Source organism: Cicer arietinum, chromosome 8, assembly GCF_000331145.2.
Source record: "Cicer arietinum cultivar CDC Frontier isolate Library 1 chromosome 8, Cicar.CDCFrontier_v2.0, whole genome shotgun sequence".
NCBI classification, from domain to species: Eukaryota; Viridiplantae; Streptophyta; class Magnoliopsida; order Fabales; family Fabaceae; genus Cicer; species Cicer arietinum.
This window is the reverse complement of record NC_021167.2, coordinates 2549048-2571730: the sequence shown is the minus strand read 5'-3', so window position 1 is coordinate 2571730 and position 22683 is coordinate 2549048. Positions and strand designations below refer to the sequence as shown.

Below are 22683 nucleotides of genomic sequence, written 5' to 3'. Positions count from 1 at the left end.
GGAGTCTCATAATTTAAGGTGAGAAATAGAGATTTTTTGTTATTATATCTGACTTTTTTTGTTGTTTTTTTTTTACATAATTTAAATAGTTGCAATTCAAGTTCATTCTTCTCTAATTTATGTAATCTTTTATTTATATTTATCTTGCAGTCATTAATTACATTTCACTTACTTATAAATTAAATTGTTTTATTTAAACTAACACGTACAAAATATTTTGAAAATTAACTTATTTCAATCAAAATTATTCTTAAGTTAATTAAAAATAAATATAAAAATTAAATTTTCAAAAAGAATCACAATTCTTACATCATCGTTCTCTTGTAATTGATATTACTATTTCAAAAGATACAATTTTGAGAAGAAAAGTTTAACTTTTTAAACTAATTTTACACTATTCTCTCACCTTATGATCATTAAGTGTAGTCTTAAAAGAACAATTCAATCAATAATTTATGTTACAGACTCATTAAACCATTTTATTATACAAAAAAAAAAAAAAAATCACAAGAAAAATAAAATAAAATGAAGATAGTAGGACACATGAATGTAGTTGTTGACGTTAAAGTTAACCTTAACCGCACATAAACGGTTGTAATAAAAACACACAGTGACACATATATAGCTATTTGCTGGCAAATAATAATGGCGGCGAAAGCACACAACCCGAATCCGTATCCAAATTCACTATGATTTGATTTCAGTTTACGAACTTCACAATTCATATCCATATTCGTTCAATTTCCAATCCTTGCTCTTCCACTCTCTCTCGTAAGATTCTCTTCCTTTTCTAGGGGTTCTTTCTTAGATCTACTTCACTTTTTCATTGCAAATTCTAATTCCATCTCTATGTAATTCCATCAATATTCAATTATGTTCTATTCATTTCTAGTATTAGACAACAAAGCTTTTTAGGAAACATGATTATAGAAGAAACTTCGAATCTCTTTGTGTTGTGGTGTTTATAATTTTGCAGGTTTTTTTTTTCTTCTTTCCTCGTAATAGGGAATGAAGATGATGAGGGTTTGATTCATAGTTGGAGGAGTGTGGAGGAGGAGGAGGGAGACCGCAATGCGGTGGTTTCAGTTGAGTACAAGCTCTGAAAGGGAGCATGGTGATAGTAGTGGGAACAAGACTCGTTCTATGGTGTATCTCAATGTATATGATCTTACTCCAATCAATAATTATCTTTACCTCTTTGGCTTTGGAATCTTTCATTCCGGTATTGAAGGTTCGTTTTTTATGTCAATTTTTCAACTTTTATCTCTTGTGTTTTCTTGTATCTGGTTATTGTGGAACTTGATAGTCATATACGATGTTGAGAAAATTAACTAGGTTGAAGGTTACAACTCAACTGACCATATAATTCAATCAATTTAAAGATTGCCATTGCTAGAGGATATCATGGCGCTATATTTGATAATTTATATTCATAAGAGAAAAAAGGGCAGTTTAGAATAAAGCTGTTATGGTGTATGGTATGGCTATGAGTGGAATTGGTTTGTCTATTGTATAAGCTAGGAGACCTGCATCAGAGTGCCTCATTGAACAGTATTGTAGTACAGTTTATCATTCTCTTATTAGGAATTTGTGGTGATACAAATATACAATATGCAGTCGTTGGTTTGTCTTTTCTTTTTTCACTGACGAATTGAACTATTGTGACTTTGGCACTTTGCCCTCATGTTCTCTCCCTACTCTGCTGTGTTTTTTTTACTTTCTTTTTTCTTGTTTTGTTCTTCTCTGTTAAAGGAATTGCAGTCTGCTTTGCAATTGCACTAACTTGTCTATTTTAGGGGTTGTTTATGTTTGTAATGTTGGGCGGTAAAAACCAACACAAGGATAAAATAAGCGTGGCAGATATGAGAATCTTCTGTTGGATGTGTGGAAGATTAGACAGAATAGTATTAAGAATGACAATATTAGAGAAAGAGTTGGGGTAGCACCTATAGTAGAAAAGACGTGGAAACTCGGCTTAGGTGTTTTGGGTATGTAGATAGGAGAGATGTACATTTTGTGGTAAGGAGAGTAGTTCAAATCGAGAATAGTCAAATTGCTAGAGGCAAATGAAGACCTAGAAAAACTATAAGAGGAACTATGATAGAACATTATGGCGTCATTTAGTCCATGTAGCCGACCCAACATAGTGGAATAAGGCTTGGTTGTTGTTCAATGCCTGATTCGCGATTCCTGGGGTCATTAATATAGTAATAAATATTTTTACAGTGGAATGCATGAATTCTACTGAGTATGGACATGTGTACCATCTTCAGTCATGTTTGCCTGTTAAAGGCTTAACACATGTATGTGTATAGTTGTTATAGTTTTATAGAGCACCTTTTTATTTTTTTCCGACAGTGTTCTGTTATCGCAGTTTAGAGGCTACTTACAGTTGTTCATAACTACAAAATCTCTGGATACAGTGACCTGAAGCTTGTTACAAGTTCTATTTTGAATATAATGAATAGACTGGACATAATTATTTCCCTTGCAGTAACTTACTGCTTAATTTTTTTTCATGGACAGTGCATGATATGGAATATGGCTTTGGAGCACATGAATACCCGACAAGTGGCGTGTTTGAAGTGGAACCTAGAAGTTGCCCTGGCTTCATCTTCAGACGATCAGTCTTGTTGGGCAGCACTGATATGTCTCTATCAGAATTCCGTTCTTTTATGGAGCGTCTCTCTGCAAAGTATCATGGAGACACTTACCATCTGATTGCGAAAAATTGCAACCATTTTACGGATGAAGTTTGCCAACAACTAACAGGAAATCCTATTCCTGGATGGGTAAATCGACTTGCCCGTGTAGGTGAGAATTATTCTGCTCTCTAATTCTTGTTGCATAAGTCAAAATTTCATATTTTTAATCATCGTGTGTCATTTACATTATGCTGCCTACCATTCTTTTCTAGCTTTTTGGTTTCATAAGATACAGTCCGACTTGCTTCAAATATAATTTCTGATTACTATTGAAATAGAATGTACAAGAGTTTGACGGGATTAGTGATGCAATCATGCTTATGATTAGGTTTCATTTTTTGAATCTGGTCATAGCACATACTAGTTTTGTTACCACCTGATCATGTGTGGTGTGACCTTTTAGGTTCTTTTTGCAATTGTCTACTGCCAGAGAGCATCCAGGTTTCTGCAGTTGGACATGTCCCCGAGCATCTTTCATTTGCTGGTAAGATACAGAGACTAAAATATTAGCCAATTTGCTCACAATCTTGTATGTTTCCTTTTGGATGTTTTTTATTGGCAATCCAAGAAAGACAATATCTAATATGAATGGCCTCATAGAATAGAATATGATAAACCTGTTCTGTTTTTTATTTACAAAAATACCATACATACTAAGGGAATGAGTTAAAGAGTGCACTCAGTTGCAAACAGATTTATCTCTATTGGATAAAGCAATTCAAATTTCCAAACATAATTCAAGTTAGTGATTCCAATGCATAGTAAGTTTCTATGTTCTTGGAAATTATTATTTTGATTATTGAGAAGCTCTCATTGAAATAGGTGACAGATTTTCTTTGAGGTTTTGAAAATGAGAGAAGTAGTTAATGTTCACTTACTCATTGTTGTAAACAGCCACACTCCACCACTATATAAAGAGGTCTTGTGAATAGTGGAAGCATCCAAAGTAAGAGTAATCAGTTGCAGTGAGAGTCTCTTAAGAGTGAGTGGGTGTATATCATTCCTTGTAACGTGTGGTACTCAGACTTGTAGGGTGATGCACAACATTGTGGGTTTTCAAGTTTCTGTAGAATTAATAACTTATTTGATAAAGTGCACATTTTGTTGGACCTTTTTTGTGAATGTAGGCAAGAGGTGTCAAACCATGTATATAAATTCTTGTATATTCTATCACTTTCTTTCCGGTGTGTTTTATTGTGTGTTCCCTTATTTAATTGAACTATCTGTTCTGAATCGTTGCAATGTTTCAAGAGAGATCTCCTGCATAATTCTTGGTAGTGTTCAGTAAAATATAAATTATATTGATGTAGTATTCAATGGATCTTTAAACAATTAAATAATACCTCTATTTCTATGTATTTAGATAGTAACAAAACCATGAGAGGAATGATCTATTTCTGTCTTTGCAGGTGATGGTAGATCAGATTCTGATGGCCTTTCTGATTTGTCTGTCGAGAGTGAAGAGGAGGAGCCCAATCACCGTCTGCTAACTGCACCAAATGGTGATGTTGCCTATTTAAAGGAAAAACCAGTTAGGCTGGCGCGGGAGCACCTATGATTTATATTGGTTTATCTTCTGCTTCTTGTTCTTTCTTTGTTCTCTTGGCTACTACTTTATCTATGATCTTACACTTGAGTGTAACAAGTTTCTCAACTAGATTATTTAAAGACTCAAAATGCATGCTTCGTAGTTAGTAGAACAAAGAGGACAATCTGTTGTATATTATGTATATCTGTACGTGTAGAAGTACAAACAAAAAATGCTCATGTATACTGTTACAAATCTTATTAACTTAACTCCTTTGCCAATCTGTCTTTATTCACTTCTTGCTACGACATGACAAATTCATGTATCTCTTCCATTTGCACTTTTTCTTAAAACCAAAATTAAATATTAGCAGTTGTGATTTTGTCATTAGCATCGAGTTTAAGTGTCACGCAAAGGTGGATGCTCTAGTTTGCTTTTGTACTGTCAACTTTTTTAATGATAAACTCGTCATAGAAATGGAAATCACATCCCTGTCCATAAGAGACTTGATCAAATTTTTACTTCTTTCCATTCTAATGTCTTTAAGTTTTATGTATTTTTTATTCATATTACGAGTTAAAATCTATTGAAAAAGTATTATTGAAACCATTTTTATTCTAATTTCATATTATTCATACAATTGAAAATGTAAAATCTAAAGAAGTTGCCAAAGATGACTAGATCAAGTCAAGCAAATAAGTCATATATTTAATTAGGACAGTGGAAGGAAGACTTGGTAACAAGTTTCCTACTAAGGACTGCATGAGTCGTCAAGACTTGAAGTTTAGACACTTGGCATAACTTGTAAGTAAGTATTTTATTTTTGCCGTTCCTTTTACATAATGGGTTATTTTGGCCACCAAACCAACAAAGTCTACATGACCTCAAGCTTATTGAATGAAGCTTACAAGTAACCAAAAAGACTTTTCATTTCTTTATGCAAATTGCTTCTAGCCAAGGTTGCTGAAATTTCTTTTACTTGTTCATTCTTGGAAAAAGATCACCCTGTAACATCTTCTCCATTCTCAAGTAATGAATTCACTCTTCTTTCTCACCCTCTTCTTGGTTTTCATATTCCAAACCTCTGTTAACTGCAATGATGAAATTCACTATCCATTTCACATAAAAGGTCAACAACAAAAAGGGTGTGATACAACCCTGTCTGGTTTTGAGCTTCTTTTCAAAGACAACATCACAACCATCCACTTTCCATCTTATGGTGATTTGATAGTTAACTCCATTTCCTATGACACAAAAAAGATTGATCTTCTTGATCCAAAGAACTGCACTCACAGAGTCTTTCTCAACCTCAACCTCACCCTCACACCTTTCCAATACTACTACGTTCTTAAAAACTTCACATACCTCAATTGCTCCACAAGAGTTTTACAAACAAGTTTCATTGAGGTTCCATGTTTAAGTGGTTCAAGTTATCATGTTTACACAGTTGACCCTGAAGTGCCTATGCCCAGTTCATGTGAAGAAGTCAAAACCGTTGCTATTCCTTTCAAATATAACCCTTATATTTCAGACAACAGTCTTGGTCTTAGATTAACGTGGAACTTGCATGAATCTCAAGAAACCAAAGAAGAAAACCAGACAAGAGATTCCCACACAGCACGCAATACTGGTAAATTAACTCCATTACCAAGTCTTGGTGTAGGATTGATTTGAAAACTATTATTTATTATTCATTACGAAATATAATATATTTTTATAAGAAAAAAAAAAGATTTTTATTATAAAGGAAATTATTAAAAAAGTTTGGTAATGAAATCTTCTTAACAATGTTTGAACACGTGTGCAGTTGTTGGCATGAGCATATGTGTTTTTGTGATGGCAACAGTTGTAAGGATAAAGGTTCATATGTCCAGGAGAAATTTCCAAAAGAAAGAAGGACAGTTATTGCATAGCGTGGCAGATTTGTAGAACACATTAATTTGTGAGCCTAGATTTGGTGTTTTTAAGTTTTCTGTGTAGTATGTGGTTGGGAATGGAAATGTTGTGTAGGATTCTCTAATAGTATAAGATCAAATTCTAGGAATCGTAGAGGAGACCGTTGAATTGAATGCTTGTCATGTGAGCTATTTCTTTTTTTACCATTTATTATGTCATGACAAATACTATCAAATGTCTTTTAAATAATTTTGAGTATTTAATTCTACAATAATTAAAATTGATCTTGAATTAATTGATTTTGTAACATTGATTTTAGTTAACGTGACTTAAATATAAAGTAATTTATGTTTGGATATCTTTATGCAAAAGTGACTTAAACAAAATTTTGTGGGTAAAAATCGTGTTAAAACTTAGAAATTATAAATTTTAGCTTTAAGTTAAAATCAATTCTGGAGATTGAACAATTTTACTCGGAAGCACCCTAAACAAATAAGAATCAATTCTATACCTCCAAAATTGGTTTTGACTCGTCCAAAAGCACCAAACATGCACTATATATAGAGAAAAAAAAGTCAATTAAAAATAGAGTAAACTACCAATTGAGATATGAAATTGTAAATGTCAAACAAAATAGGTTCAAACTTGTGTAATAACTAAAATTCATAGGATCTCTAAGGTGTCGCTTTAAGTGACACCATAGTTACGTTGTGTCACAAGTCTCACCATGTCATAGAGAGACATTTGATGTCATGCGAAATTGAGATTTCATTTTGTCCAAAAAAAATTTCAACGGTTATAATTTTAGAGTTTTTCTATTTATCTTCTTCTCCGATGTATGAAATTCCTAATTATGAAGATCTCAAAATCCATGAACACCGTCTCTTCTTCCCCAAATTTATTTTTTCTTAATTCATAAATCTTGAAAATGAGACCATGGTGACATTATATTCACGAAAGGCACATGAACATATTTTTAAGAAAAGATCTGAGTTCTTCGTTTTCTTTATGACTAATTGCATAATCAATCACTATTTGACTCATTTTCTCATGCAAATTATGGCTTTTGGCACCACTCACATTGTGTTTATCTTCAAACCTATGTAGTGACACCACCTTAATGATAACATTGTTTATCCACCATAACAAAGTCTTAAATTTCTCCATAAATACTTATGGGAGGTGTTTGTAATACGGTTGAGAGAATCAATCACTACAAGTCATGGTTAATTACAGAATCAATCACTTTTTAACCCATTCACCTTTTACAAATTGAGGATTTCTTCAAAGTTAAACAAATTGGGGATTTCGGTGTCTAAAATTACTTTTTTGGAAGATTTGAAAAAACATGGTTGAAGCTTCTAGAAAGGAACAAACTATACATGATATCAAATGTCTTCCTATGTCGTAGCAAGACATGTGGCATTGTGTAGGCTTAGTGTCACTTAACATGACACCTCATCACTTTTAATAAAATAACTTGATCGAGATTTTACTATGACTAACATATTTCAATATGAGGGAGATTTTTACTATTATACAAATTTGACTTCATATTTTTCTCGACCTTTACGATTTTAGGTCTCAAATTGATAATTTACTCTTAAAAATATATTAAAGTTTTAAAAATTATTTCTTTTTTCAATGAAAAACTTACTAAAAACACTCGTTAACAAAATACTTAAAAGAATATTCTACTATTGTGCAATTATGTGAAGAAAAATGTCTATTGCACTCAAATATGAGTATACTAGTAAATGCTTAATTTTAGTTTTTGTTCTCCTATTTTTATCAATTCACGAAATTTGTCTCATATTTTAAAAGTTGATAGTTTTGGTCTCCTCAGATTTTTTGACTAAAAAAATGACAAATTGACATTTTAAATGATATATTATACGATTTCATGATATAGAATTATCAAAATGCATTAATTATTTATTTGTCATTAATTAAATTATAAAATTAAAAAAAATTAAAGTTAAAAGTTAAGTTTTTAGAGGATTTTAATGTGATTTTATATATGTTAATTATCCTATGTCATCCTATCATACTACATTATTTAAAACACGTCATATCGCCATTTTTTTAGTTAATAAATCATAATAGAAAATCAAAATTATCATATTTTAAAATAGGAAATCCAACTTTATGATTTGCTAAAAACATAAGAACTAAAATTACCCTTAAATCCTTAATAAATGACAACTAATTAAATAAATAAAGTAAAAGGCAACTAAATGACTAATTTATTATTACAAATACTCCTAAATTGATTTTTAATGTTTTTTTATGTCAACTATTTTATTTAATATTTTTTAAAGAAGCCAAGTTATATTGATGCAACGCAAAACTCATAGTGCTAATACGTGTCACAATGCTAATTGAACGAGGATGAATTTTCCGGCAGCACTCTTGTCACAACACATTTAATATGAAAAATATATACTATCAAAGTGGTAGTTAACAACCACTCTAACCAACTAAAAAAAACTAATTACTTTTCTGTTGGAAATCAAAATCGGTCACTTTTGATCATATATATCTATAGTTCGATATCGACTTTTAATCTTTATATATTTTTTCACTTTATTTTATATTCTCTTTGTTTTTTGTTGATCCTCTTCTATATTTTTAAAAAGTCGTATGTTTATTAATAATGTTATAGTGATTTAATATAATTGAATTAAATAATATTGAATTTATGTTATTAATTAATATTTATTTTATTATTTTTTATTTGACAAACTTCCACAAATATCTTTATTAATAACAGAAAAATTTATGAAAAAAATATAATAAAATCAAATTCAATTCTATTTTATTCAATTTAACTGTGTCACATTATTGTCATGTTAGTATTGAAAATACTACATTATAAAATACTGAAAGAGACCAACAAAATTCAACAAATTATAAAATAATAAAATCAATAATTTAATTTTAAAAATTAAATTTTAAACATAATAGAAATGTGTACCAAAACTAAGTATGCTTACAAACTAATTACTAACACTTGTCAAGAGTTTTATGGTTGCAAACCATTCTGTCGTTTTAGTTTATTAATTACTTTCTAACATTTATCTATTAAAAAAATATTAGAATCAAGTGTTTAAAACAAAAATTTTGACATTGCATCCACGCCAACCGTAGCAATCAAGTTGGGGTTATTGTTTAAACTTTTTTTTTTTAATTAAGGTATTGCTTAGTTTCATGTTTTCTGTTTTCATTTTTATTTCAATTCATAAACATAAAAGAACACATTATCTATATTTCTCTTAGTTTTTCTTTTATCTTGTCGTCATTACAATTGTTTACTAAACAAACATTTCTTCACTTTATAAGCAATTTAAAAATAATATAAAATTTAGAAAATTAAAATTGAAAAATATTCATAAAGAAATCTGGTCTAATATTTTAATATATCATTTCTATATTAAATGAGAAAATTTATATTCATATTTATCTCTAAGTGAACTATTCCATATAAATGAGAAAAATTACACTATATATCAATAATTTTATTTGCACTAACATTTAGTTTTTTTTTTATCTTTTTTATATTTGAGTCATTTATATTTTATTTATCTTCTTTAAATTATTTATCTTTTATTATATTTACAAAATTATATTTTAAAACGCTAATGAGTTGCTAAAAATGCTGACTTTTTGCTGTTTATTATTTATAAAATGTTGATCGACAAGTCTATATATAATTATTATTAATAAGTTTACTTTAATATTAATGAAACATGAAAATAACGTAAGAGAAGATGATGAAAATAATTGATATATCTTTTGAATATTGATATAATTTTTCATATTTAAAAAACTTAACAAAAATTTGGATTTGTTTATTAAAAAAAATGTTGATTGACAAGTCTATATATAATTATTATTAACAAATTTATTTTAATGTTGATAATGAATATTGATACATTTTTGAAATATTAATATATTTTTTCCGTATTTGAAAAACCTAACAAAAGTTTGGATTTGTTTATTAAAAAAAATAATTATTTTTTGAAGTGTTAAAAAATTATCAATTGTAATCCTATCCTAACAAATGAGTTAAATGATCTTCTAGGCTTCACAATCTATAATTCAACCATCAATAGCTACCACAATCAACCCATCTTATCTATACCATAATTAATCCATTGATTGTTCTTCATTTATGAATCATATCTACCATAACTAATCCATTGATTGTGTCACTTTACTTGAAACAGTCTAGGTGTCATTCCTTCTTCATTTACATCAATCAAATATAATATTTAAAAAAACATTTTTTTTTATAGACAAATACTAATTAGTTATAAATTACTAATTTTGTAGCTAAGGAAAACAAGTTTAGGTATAATTGAGTCTTCTGTTTTTTGAAAAGTACTTAAAACTACTAATTGTTTAGTTTCGCAAAATTAATACTTAATTGAAAAAAAAAAAGTAATTTTTTATTTTTTTTATATTGTTACTAATAAATTTAAATTTTTGTGGCAGTATAAAGTTCCCATCTAAGTCTGTTGATTGTGTTGTGAGGCAGCAACAAGAAGCAGTTGTTTCCTTTGGTGTTACAGATGATGCTTCTTCTGCAACTTCCTCCTCTGTCCTTTCTCTTTCTCTTCATCTTCACCTTCCTCATCTCAACATCACACTCATTACCCTTCATTGTCATTCACGGTTTTCTTACTTTTCTTTTTCTTTCTATTTTCCTTATAATTTTATTAAATATCATGTTTTTTCACTTTCACTATTTTCTGTATATAGTAACAAATTTAGCAGAACATGAAAGCAGTATTATGTGTGTATCAGAATGATTCTTGATGAATTGCAGGAATTGGGGATCAGTGTTCTAACCATGGAGTGAAAAAATTCACTGACGAATTGATCAGCTACTCTGGTGTTAATGGATATTGCGTGTATAATATGCTTACATAAATTCAATTTCATTATCATTTTTGAACTAATTTTGTTGTGGTTTGTTTAATTCTTAATTTATACTTGGATTGTTGCTACTGTAATTTAGGTTTTGTGACTAATGAAGTTTACCTAATTTCTACAGTGAGGTAGGAAATGGATCATGGGATTCATGGTTTATGCCTTTGCAAGAGCAGGTATTAGGGAAGAATGATTTATTATGTTGACTTGTGGTATTAAATTACTATTGCCTAATGACAATATTGACTATTTGTAGTTTGTTTTGGTTTAAATGTTTGCAGACAGATTATGTTTGTCAGAAGGTGATAAAGAGATTCCTTTTGCATTATTGTGGTAAAATTTCTTTTCTTATTGAGCTTTTGAATTTAATGTTGATACTCTTTTTATCATCATATATAGGTGAGGGAAATGAATGAATTGAAGGGAGGATACAACATTGTTGGCCTCTCCCAGGTAAAACATGAGAATTGGGATTTAAATTATTTTTTCTGTTGTTTTTTTTCAATTGATGTAAATTGTTCTTATTTTTATTCCTTTGAGGAGTGTCAATGGATGTTAATCATTGTTATATTAGAAAGTTGACCTTTGCAAAGGTTTTAAATCATTGTTAGATGGTGACAACGAAAGTAGGTCAAACTTTGTCCATTTGTGGTTAAATCATTGTTAGATTGTGATAAAGGATTTTAAGCATTTTAAAATTTTGAAACTCATCTTTCAGTTTCGGTTTCTTCAATGATCTCCTTCTGGTGAATACTAAGTTACTACTTACTAGTATTCCTTTTCTGCCTTTTAGTGGCTGCAATGCTTCAAGCTCTTGTAGTTGTTACATCCTTGATCAATGTTGTCGACGGCAGATGGCCAAAATTCTGCCATTAAGTGTTGGATTGCAACCCATGGCCTCACCATGACAAGTGGTACTTCACAAATAGGCTATGGCGGCTGGCACAAAATCCATGACACCATGGTCGGTCACACTTTAACAAAGCTGTCCTTGATATAATTATATCTTGTTCTCTGCTTTTCTTAGACTTAAGTTTTTTGAAAAGATGTTGTTCATTGCCATCCGTGAAGGCTTGCGGAAGCCACAACCCTTTGACAAAGTATTTGGTGAAGATTACATCTTCGCTTTTCCCTTTTTTAGCATTTATTAAGCATGTTTTCCAGCAAGTTGTGACAGTTCATTGCAAATTCCATATCATTCATATAGTTACTTATTTTATTGAAAAAAGAGATTGATCTGGACCAATCTCTAATCTGGATCAGGGATCGATATAATATTGGGGCAGATAACCTATCTCCACTTGCACGGCCGTGCATGTGTTAAGAACGCCTGTGCATGATATTCGCACAGTTTGGCGCTGAATTTGAAGTGGTTCATGGCCGTGCACCACTTATTCTTTTTCTTTTCCTTTTCTTCTTTCATTCATTATAAGGAACGTTAAACTACTTAATTGCATAATTCATCACACAAATGCTTCTTTTTATAGTTTTGTTGTCTTCTTATGCTTCATTATTGAATTTCTGTTGTCCTACAGGGAAATTTAATTGGTCGAGGTGTGGTCGAGTTTTGTGAAGGAGGACCTCCTGTAAGAATGTGTAATTTTACAACTACAATTTTTTTTAATAGTTAAACTTATTGTGTTGTCTTTGTTTCTACATATTCCATTACATGGCAAACTATGCAGAAGAATAATGTTTTCCATAAAATATTAATGATAAGTCTTGTCAATAATTGTGAATTAAGGTAGTTGATTCTAATTAGTCCATAGTTTTATTATTCATGTGCTTATATTTTCCATAAACCAATCATTGACTTTCTCATCAATTGTTGAGCTTCCACACTTTTCCCTCTAAAATGAATTCACTTTGAAGGAACCAAATTCTAAATTGTTCTCTTTGTTTAATCCTTTCTAGTATATTGTGTATTAGAACAATAGGGTGGAATAGCATTTTGGTTTTAACTATCTAGTTGTATTTCTTTTTTTTTTCTCTCATTATAGTGTGATAAATGATAATCTTTATTCATGTACTTTAAAGAAATTTTGATTTGGTTTCTTATTGTGCTGCTTATCTTTCTTGCTTTTGCGTATTCATTTTTCTCCATGTAGTTTTGCCTCTCTAGATCCTTACCCTTATCAACTTATTCATGAGATATTCTTCCTTATTGTTGTTGGAACAGGTTAAGAACTTTATCTCTTTAGCTGGCCCTCATGCTGGTACTGCTTCAGTTCCCCTATGTGGTGTGAGTATCGCTGTTACTTTCCAGCATGGTGCCTTTATTATTTGTGTTACGGTATTGATTTTGGAAATACCGCAGTCAATGTTATCAATTTACTTGGTGTTGGCACCTTGCCATTCTTTAATTGAACCGGTCACTACTTTGATTATTTAGTAAGACATTCTTTAATTGAACCGGTCACCACTTTGATTATTTAATAAGACATTCAGAACAGATATAAAGAACTTAATATTTATGATACAACTAGAATCAGATGCTAAACTTGAATCACTGCAATGGGATAATATCAGTAGCAGAGGTAACTTCATATAAGGATGAGTGTGTGTGTTAACTCTCGAGCAACTAAAGCAAATAAGACCCTGGTTCTTTCCCATCTCACTCTCCTCCGTTTCGGTTTTCTTTCCCACTTGCTTCCGACACTGTTGCTGCCATGTTTGCAACAAGTCATTAAATGAGGTCACAGTGTCCACAAATAGACAGATCAGAAGAGTATAATCTGTATCAAAGTTTTGTTTTTCCGAGTTCTGCTATTGTTGAATGATATTTTGTTTCTACAGACAGGTATCCTCTGCGTCCTTGCAGACAATCTCATCAAGGGAGAGGTTTACAGTACCTATATTCAAGTATTAATCTCTATCTTCTATTTATTTTCTTTGATCTGTAAACTTTTTTGTTTTCTTTTATAACACATTTGCCTTGCCCATAATTTATCGTCTCATTACAGTCTCTAACATACCTCAATTGAAAAAATTGCAGGAACACTTGGCTCCTAGCGGATATCTTAAATTACCAAATGTGAGTATCATTTTTTGTTAACTAATTCAAAAGAAAATTGATTAATAAGTCATAACTGATGGCTTATTTCTCTAACAAGTATAAATTTATTTATGAAATGTCACTTTTTTGTGGTTTTCTTTATCTAGTTTTCAATTTTAAATTTCTTTTCCCACAATGGAGTCCACTGCTTAGCCTGTTTTGCCAAAAAAAATGCTCAAAACCATTGCATTGAAACCAATTTTGATTTCAGGCCATACCTAAATATTTGGAGAGCTGTAGGTACCTCCCTAAGCTTAATAATGAAAGACCTGCTGAGAGGAATTCCACTTACAAGGAAAGATTTAGTAGCTTGCTGAATTTGGTACTTATCATGGTAAGTCCTCTTAATGTATCTTTCTTTGATATATTAGGAATATTTCAAGCTGACTTAATGAGAAAAAACTTGTTTATTTGTCATCTAATGTTATACTGCAACAGTTTGAGCAAGACACGGTTTTAATACCGAAAGAAACATCCTGGTTTGGTTATTATCCAGATGGCTACTTCAAGCCAATTTTACCGCCGCAAGAGGTATAGCTTTTTATTCAACTTGCCTACATACTTCCTGTGATACACGATGCCATAATCGGCCATTCTTATCCCATCTGTTAAATGATATAGAGTGGTGCAAAATTTCTTGTAGTAGTAGATCTAAATTGTATTTTTGCTTACTCCCTTAATCTGCTTTGCAGACAAAACTCTACACTGAAGATTGGATTGGCCTAAGAACTTTAGATGAAGCTGGCCGTGTCCATTTTGTTAGCATTGAAGGAAAACATCTGGGAATTTCTGAGACTGATATGAAGAAACATGTAGTGCCATATTTGATTGATCAATCATCAAGAAAAGATAGCACCACAAAGGCTGATTTTTGGAGGATGCATAGAGTTCATCAGAGATTTATTCAAAGCAATGCAATGGTGTAAAAACTCAAACAGTGGAGGAAGAATCATCAAGCTCCAGCCACGAAATTACTAGATTGATCATTGTCATCTAGGTTACATATATATATATACTACTTTGTTGCAAAATATAAGTAAAAATGAGTTAAAAAAAATTAATGTATTTGGTCTAAATTTTGAATCAAATACATTAACTTTTGTTGACATTTTTTGCTTATATTTTGGGACGGAGGACCATGCAAGGCCTTCATTGGTGAAATTATTGGCAGCATTAATGAAGAGAAGTCTACAAAAATTGAAGTCTATCATATTATACTTAATTAGTAAACAATAATCCATTACTTTAGAATGTCTTGAATTTCAAAAAAGAAAGAAGGAAGATAACCAATTATCTAATAAATTGTGGAAGAACATATGTTTGGACTGATCAAAAGAGTTATTTGCATATACTTGTGATATATATAAGACTGATGCATCTTGATAATAGTCTAGTCATCAGCTGATAAGGACCTAAACACTTCGTTTTGAAAGGCTTGGGTCGAATGTCACCAGCCAACATTATTTTTTTTCTTCTATGAGTATGAGTCAAATAAGGTACTTTAGAATTTAAACACTTACACACAGTACGGGTAGAGCTGTAAAAAAAACCCTCTACTACTAGGCTTCCTTAATTTTTTTCTATTAAACTCTTAATATTAGGCCCCGTATAAAAATATTTTTTTTTAAATTTTGTTCCTTATTTCATGGGGCTTAAGAGAGGGGGCTTATAGACCCCCTATATTTTGATAATATTTGAGAATTTTTTTTGAAAATTTTTTGAAATTAGTTTTTTTTTTGAAAAAAATTAAAAAATATTTTTTTTTTCAAAAAATTGTGAGAAAAATAAATAAAAAATTCTCGAAAAAAAATGGAAATTTTTTTATCGAAAAAAATTAAAAAAAATATTGATTTTTTAAAAAAAACATGGGCCTATAGGCCCACTAAGCCCCCAAATTTTTAGGAGGCTGGGGCTTACTTTTTGAGGGTCTTTTAAATTATAAAATTTTTTTTGCCCCTCCAACATGTAGACTGAGGCTAATAATTAGGAGGATTGTCAAATTGACAGCTCTGTCTACGGGTGGTACTCCCAACAATCATTTTTAACAATTTCAATTTTTCTTACACTCTCATTTTAACTCAATTGTGATTGAGAGTTTATTTTCCTTTCATAATATAACTTTTTTTAATTTAAAAAGAATTCAAAAATTGTATTAGAGTAGAATTTTGAAGGATTTTGATAAATTATTTATATTTAATGTTTATTGTTATAATATTTTCTTAATATTAAAAATATATGAACCATAAGCATTTATTTATTATCTCTAGCAAAACACTCACTCAGAAAATGGAAAATTTCTTTATTTTTTACTCTACTCTCCCCCACAAAGCCCTCTTCTCTTCTCCCCTTCAAACTCCCCAAACATAATGAAAATATTGAAAAATGTTAATAAACACCTTGAGAGCACTTTTAAAAGACTAAATGTAGAAATAAAATCTTAAAATTTGTGTATTTTATATTTTAAAATTAAATATTTTCACTTTAATTTTTTTTTCTTTTCTATTACTTTAACAAGTTCCATTTGTTTTTTACGGACATGATATATCAATTTTTTAGTTACACCTTTTACTTATAATTTATTTAGGAAGAGTATAAGACAAACATAAACTAATTAGTAAAAACAATTTTAGAATATGTTGGGTACGAAATTAAAATCTCCATATTTTTTGTAAGATAAATAATACTAGTGTCTCCAGTCTTGACTACTCCTGTCACGCATTTAAACAAAGCAATCCATTTAACTGGAAATGGAGGGGCAATTCTCTAAAACAAAAATGTAAATTTTACAAATAGGTCAATGCTCACATAATTCATGGAAATAAGGTAGGTTCACCCCCCCTTATACTCCCTTCTACAATTGGAATACAACATCAACAATGGGACCCATAACACGCCTAAATTCTTGAACTAATGTTTGGTCATTTGGGGGACAATCTCCTTTTAAAACGTTTTATTTCCGTTTTCTTTTAGCCAAAAAATTCTCACATAACCCTTAATTATTTCCAAGAATTCCCGTATCTTCGATGTCATAAAAGGATCTTTTGAACACTCACTCAACATTTGTAATCCTAAAGCAATAAGCCAAAATTTAAATTTCACTTTAGGTCCGTGAACAAAATCTTCTAAAATAGGAAAACTATACTTAAGTTAATTAGATCAACTTCACTTTACACAAATCTCCGATTAATAATAGGATGAAAGATAAGTACAGTATTTAGAAACTAAAATTCCTAACTAAATAAACTAGACTAGAATAGGTCATGCCCCCCAAAACCTAAAGAAGACAATGGGTCAAATAAACAAAACATTAGAGACCCACAAAATCATTTCTTCTAACCACCGTATCTTAGACCAGTCTTTGATTTGATCCACATAATTCATGAAACGCTGTTCCAATTCTTAACTTACAACCGTTTTTCTTTTTTCTTAAAATTTTGTCTTTGTTAAAACGTACACGTCAAGATCTAGGACGGAGTGTATCAAAGGGCCTGTGTTGTTGTTGAATAGGAGCAGTTGTGGCCCATGGGCCCATAGGAAAAGCCCGAGGATGAGTTGGAACCATAGGATGACGACGCGTGGCAACATCAACGGTAGATGGTGGAACAGCTACACGCTCACAAGATGGGCACATGGTAAGTGTTGTAGGTGGAGTCATTTGCATGTAGAATTGTGGGGAAAGTTTCAGTGCTCTTAGCTCTTGTACTTCCTTTTGTAACCGCCTATTTTCCTCCGTTAGATTCTCACAACACCTTTTCAAAAACTCACAATCCACCTCCGTTTGTTTCAGCTTTGTCCTGAAATCACAGTTTCAATAACCGTAAATAAATAAAATATTTACTATTAAAAAAGTGATTTATAACATACAAAACACAAAAAAAAATTATTTTTTATTTTTTTAAATATAAAAAACCAACCAACCTTGCTCTACGATTCTGAAACCACACCTCAACTTGTCTTGCTCTAAGACCCAATTGTTTTGCTAGTGCCAACTTTTGTTTCTGCCAAAAAATGAATTAAATAAGAAAAATAATAATTAGGTAAAAAAATGAAAATAAAAAATAAAATGATTATACTTACGGGGTTGAGGGTGTTGTGTTCTTTGAAACTCTCTTCGAGAATGATTGATTGATCTTTTGTGAGTCTAAGTTTTTTCCTAGAAGTTTCAGCGTCTTCTTCATCACTGATTCCTCTACAACCATCTCTCTCCATCTCAATATCTTCACAAGTAACATCCCTTTCACTACGTTTACCACTCACACTCGATACCGTGCTGTTCGGAGATGAAACCCCTGTTTCTTCTTCACAATCTCCTCCCGAAGGTAACCGATTCACATCGATTCCTCCCACTAGTACTAAAGATCTTCCTTCTCCTCTGCATGTTTCCGAATCACGATCTGCATGTCAATTTAATAAATTCATTATTATGCTGTCAAACAGATAAGCTTTTAAAGAACTAAAAGGGAAAATAAAAGTTGAGATTAATTGTTGGACCAGATCTGAGGATCTAAGGGGGTGGGTGTATGTGTGGTGTGGGGGGTGGGAAAAGTATATGGAGAATGGAATGATATGGTTACCTGAAGAAGTGAAAGCATCATTCCAAGAGAGTTTGTGTGGATTGTAACCAGAAGGTGAAGAGGAACGAGTTGAAGAGGGTTGAGGATTTGGGGGATTTTGAGGGAAGCTTAAGCTTAAACTCAAACCCAACAAATCTTCCTTTTCAATTGTCATCTCTCTAATTTTTGTGCTTGTAAGTTGTATTAACACAAAACTAAAGTGTTTTTGTTATTTTAAGGAACTTGTGTGGGAACTAAAAAATTGGGGGAGAGGAAGAGTGAAAGAGAACAAGCTTTTCTGTATGGAGAAAGAAAGAGAGAAGGGAGAGATTTTTATGATAATTAAGAAGTGAAGAGGCAGGGTGGTGGGGAATATATAGAAAGGGGAGAAAATGAGGGGTAGTGGGAGTGGTGAGTTCAACCATGACTTTATGTCAGGTCAGTAATCTCAATTATGAAATTATGTGAATATCATGGCTCTTGCCCCCCCATACCCCCAAATAATACTCCTTTTTGCTTTTTGACCATTTTTCTTATGTCATTCTTTATCTTCATTCTTAAGTCTTTTAAATTCTATAATTTCTACCCAATAATTAAGCTTCATTTTCATTTTTGTTTTTTTCTTCTTAATTTACTAATTAAACATGTTTTTATAAATTTATATGTAATTTTTAGGTGAGGGCAATAACTTGTTTCCTCCACTTCATGTCCAATTCCTTTCATAAATGCATGACACGTATTCATTGGAATCATGTTTGTGGAATGGCAGGAATTATATTAATCTCAATCATTTAATATTTTAGTCGACACATATTGTCCATCTGCGAAAGAAATTGGACATAAAATGGAAAAATAAATTGCGAAAATTTGAATTCAAAAATTTGACGAGTCAATCGACCAACCTGAATTAACTCCTCTTGTTTGTGCCATTTCGTGGTGTCTAATGGCAAATTGCAAGAAATATTGAGCATTTAATCTAGTGGGCCAGTGTGCATCTGAAAACCTCCTCTAATTGAGAAGCATCGCCTACATCAACGGCTGTAGTCAAATGTCAAGGGTGGGGACACCATCATCACGCCATGTTTTTTACAATTTACAAACATCTACTGTTGTCTAAATCAACACTTCAAATGAACATGATGCATTATTTTTCATTTTAAATTTCTCTTATAATTATAAATATAATATTTACTGTATTCATGATAAGTCCATGATTTACTGCGCCTAGTAATAATTGGTCAAAGGTGGTTGTCTATGTTACTTAATGGACACTCACATTGAAAAAGATAGGTTTGATCATTGCAACAACAATCACCGGATTCAATCGTGACCGTCAACCTACTTTTATAATATGAATGAAATAGTACCAAAATTTGCTCTAGGAATTTATTTTCACGAAGACAAGAGTTTTGCGGGTCTAACTAAAATTATCAATTCAAAAATAATAAAATAGCATGTTTAATTAGAACTTCAATTACTGAGTAAAAAATTAACTAACATTACAACCTCAATATTTGTTACTTCCATATTTCCATTATTATTTGAAATAAGGAAGCATGCGAGTGTGGTTATATTATAGCGTAGCAAAAGGCAAAGCAAATTGATTCATGAAAGATTGGAGAGAGAAAGAAAGAGGAGACAAGTATGCGTGGAGTTCACGTGGGATGAAGAGGTAGAGAAATGAAGATAGCGTGGAGCATAAACTCACCCAAACTCACGTGGACCAACATGCCTCCCTTCCTGCAAGACACGTGCTACAACCAACCACGTGGGCCCACCATTCCCGGACAATCTCGTGGGTGTCATCCTGTCCCTTCACGCACCGACATCTTCCTCATTACAATCATTTGAACTCCCTCCTTCATATTCATTCTTTACTTCTAGTATTATCATCCCTACCCCTTTCTTATAGCGCGTAACACACACGCTCCACATTTCATTCTTTACCCATCCAATATATGCATAAATTATTATTTTACTTTTGTTAGTTGTGTGACATTGTGTGATGTGATGCATGGGTCTTCATTATTTAATGGTTGCCTAGAGTTTGGTATGAATCCATGGTTAAAGTCTTAACCGGGGAGGGGACAGTGTAGATGACATTTGAAATATTGCCACGTCTAGCTAGAGGAGAGTAATAATCTTCATAAAGATAGTGATGGGCAAAGAGGAGTGGAGGAAAGTAAGATCTATATAAAGAGAGCATTTTGCGCTTTCTTTTTTCTTCTTTAGATTTTCCTTTCTAGTACTAGTACTGTTTTTTTAAAATTAAATAAGTATTGTTATTGTTACTTTACTCAAATCAAATTCAATTAAAAGATTGATTTGATAGTAACTAATTTTTAAAAAACAACTCATCATATAACCTAATTCTTTTTAAACGAAAATTTTAATTTTTTTTAGACTTCTTTATAATTACAATAGATTTTAAAACTAAAAAAATAAAATCAAAACCAACGCGTTTATGATAGTGTGTATGATAACAAATAATTAGAATGGTAATTATTTAAAAAAAATAGTCTATTTTAAATTTTAAACATTTGATTTTTTTATATTATTTTCATTAAATTCATATTTTATTTTATAGTTTAATAAATAAAGATGATAATTAACTACCACCTTATTTATTAGACTAAAATTCTTAATATTTCTATATTTTATTATTATTTAAAAATGTAGTATATATGTGTTGCCTATAAAATAAATATTTATATCATTTTATAGATGGTATAAATGCTTGCATCATGAATAAGATTTAATTGTTGTGTACGGTTAATATAAATAATTATATAAATATCTTTGCTATATATTAATTTTCAAAATCTATTCACTATTCTATAAAGCATCAAAACCAAAATTTACCACAAATCTACGTGGTAATTAAGATGTCATTAGATGCATCTATAAAAAAATTACTAGTAATCTATCAATTAAAAACATATTAAATGTGGTTATAACTACTATTTTGATACTCTATCCAATAAATAACATAATTAAACATAAATCTTGAATTTTGAATATTTATTGCATGAATAATTGTTCATTCTTTGTGCCATCAATAAATAATTATTATAATAAACATCGTTTTCCTTGTAAAGGAAAAGAAAGAACTTTCCTTTTCGTAAAAGAAGGGACTTTACAAAAATAAATAACTCCAAAAGGAACAAACGACTTTTTTGTTGTTGATGAGGATTGAGGAATAATAATATACTTCCTCTCATATTCATATGCACTTAATAACATTATAGGTTCATACTAAATAATAACAATGTTCTGAAAATAATAATAATGTGGAGTTTTAATTTTAATTTTTTTTAAAGTTAAAAATTATTTAAAAAAATAGATAGATTATCATTACAGTCGGTATTTATTAAATCTGGACATAAAGCACGAGTTACTATGAGGTTTCAAAAATAAAAAATTGGAGAAGCTTTTTGAGCTGAAATGCCATATCCTATCATGAGACACTCAATAATGGGAACATGGTTAAACGACAATTCAAATACGGGCCCAAATATTTCGTCCCTGGGTCCGTACATCATGTGATTCACACGTGAACTCTGGACCATGATGTTCATTCATTGGCTTTGCTGTTTTGAGATATGCAAATATAGTTAAATGACAAAGTTACCCCTATAAAGAATGGTTTATTATCCAGAGTTCAATGATTGGTTGTGGAGAATTAGTGCTACCATTTCAGTTCCTTATTTCTCTCACGAGTAGGACCACACCCACACTCACTCACGCGCAGACACCCTAATTGATTAGACTTCACACCTCATAGTCATGTCTTTGTTTGTAAGTAAGAATCCCCTTACAATTTTATTTGTCCTACCATTTGTGTGCTACTTACCCCTCACATCCATCATAAATTATTGTGAGGTGAGGTGATCACTACTTAAGCTAATTTCACAAAATAGAGTATTAAGGTCTATTCAACAACCAATTAATAATGATGTACACAAATATTATTTTTATTAAAATTTATCTAAGGTTTTTTTTTTTATATTT

At 30.9% G+C, this 22683-nt stretch overlaps 4 protein-coding genes across 9 annotated transcripts; 3 read left to right on the top strand and 1 right to left on the bottom strand.

Annotated features, from left to right (window-relative positions):
• The first annotated feature begins 594 nt into the window (after positions 1–594).
• LOC101511609 (deSI-like protein At4g17486) lies at positions 595–4514 on the top strand. Of its 3 annotated transcripts, none has more exons than XM_004511662.4 (5): positions 595–771; positions 1006–1231; positions 2527–2814; positions 3109–3189; positions 4115–4514. In XM_004511662.4, the coding sequence occupies exons 2-5, from the start codon at positions 1072–1074 to the stop codon at positions 4261–4263; spliced, it is 678 nt and encodes a 225-aa protein (XP_004511719.1). In that variant the 5' UTR covers positions 595–771; positions 1006–1071; the 3' UTR covers positions 4264–4514. The 3 variants fall into 3 exon arrangements, with proteins under 3 accessions (XP_004511719.1, XP_073220332.1, XP_073220333.1); XM_073364231.1 differs by having other exon boundaries at positions 613–771; positions 977–1231; XM_073364232.1 differs by lacking the exon at positions 3109–3189 and having other exon boundaries at positions 633–771.
• Positions 4515–5078: 564 nt separating this feature from the next.
• LOC101511290 (RING-H2 finger protein ATL22-like) lies at positions 5079–6424 on the top strand. The gene is made up of 2 exons (XM_004511661.4): positions 5079–5863; positions 6041–6424. The coding sequence occupies exons 1-2, from the start codon at positions 5266–5268 to the stop codon at positions 6160–6162; spliced, it is 720 nt and encodes a 239-aa protein (XP_004511718.1). The 5' UTR covers positions 5079–5265; the 3' UTR covers positions 6163–6424.
• A 4214-nt stretch (positions 6425–10638) lies between these two features.
• On the top strand, positions 10639–15480 carry LOC101510117 (uncharacterized). 4 transcript variants are annotated; one of them, XM_004511656.4, is made up of 12 exons: positions 10639–10806; positions 10961–11045; positions 11189–11240; positions 11346–11366; positions 11464–11517; positions 12600–12650; positions 13244–13306; positions 13861–13926; positions 14060–14098; positions 14331–14453; positions 14558–14650; positions 14812–15480. In XM_004511656.4, the coding sequence occupies exons 1-12, from the start codon at positions 10704–10706 to the stop codon at positions 15043–15045; spliced, it is 984 nt and encodes a 327-aa protein (XP_004511713.1). In that variant the 5' UTR covers positions 10639–10703; the 3' UTR covers positions 15046–15480. The 4 variants fall into 4 exon arrangements, with proteins under 4 accessions (XP_004511713.1, XP_004511716.1, XP_027193386.1 ...); XM_004511659.4 differs by having other exon boundaries at positions 10646–10806; positions 11321–11366; XM_027337585.2 differs by lacking the exon at positions 10961–11045 and having other exon boundaries at positions 10652–10806; positions 11321–11366.
• Positions 15481–17285: 1805 nt separating this feature from the next.
• LOC101509798 (homeobox-leucine zipper protein HAT4-like) lies at positions 17286–19100 on the bottom strand. Its single transcript, XM_004511655.4, has 4 exons — positions 18694–19100; positions 18197–18513; positions 18038–18117; positions 17286–17913 (listed from the first exon to the last, which is right to left on the bottom strand). Exons 1-4 carry the CDS (start codon positions 18845–18847, stop codon positions 17577–17579), a joined length of 888 nt encoding a protein of 295 aa, XP_004511712.1. The 5' UTR covers positions 18848–19100; the 3' UTR covers positions 17286–17576.
• Positions 19101–22683: the final 3583 nt, after the last annotated feature.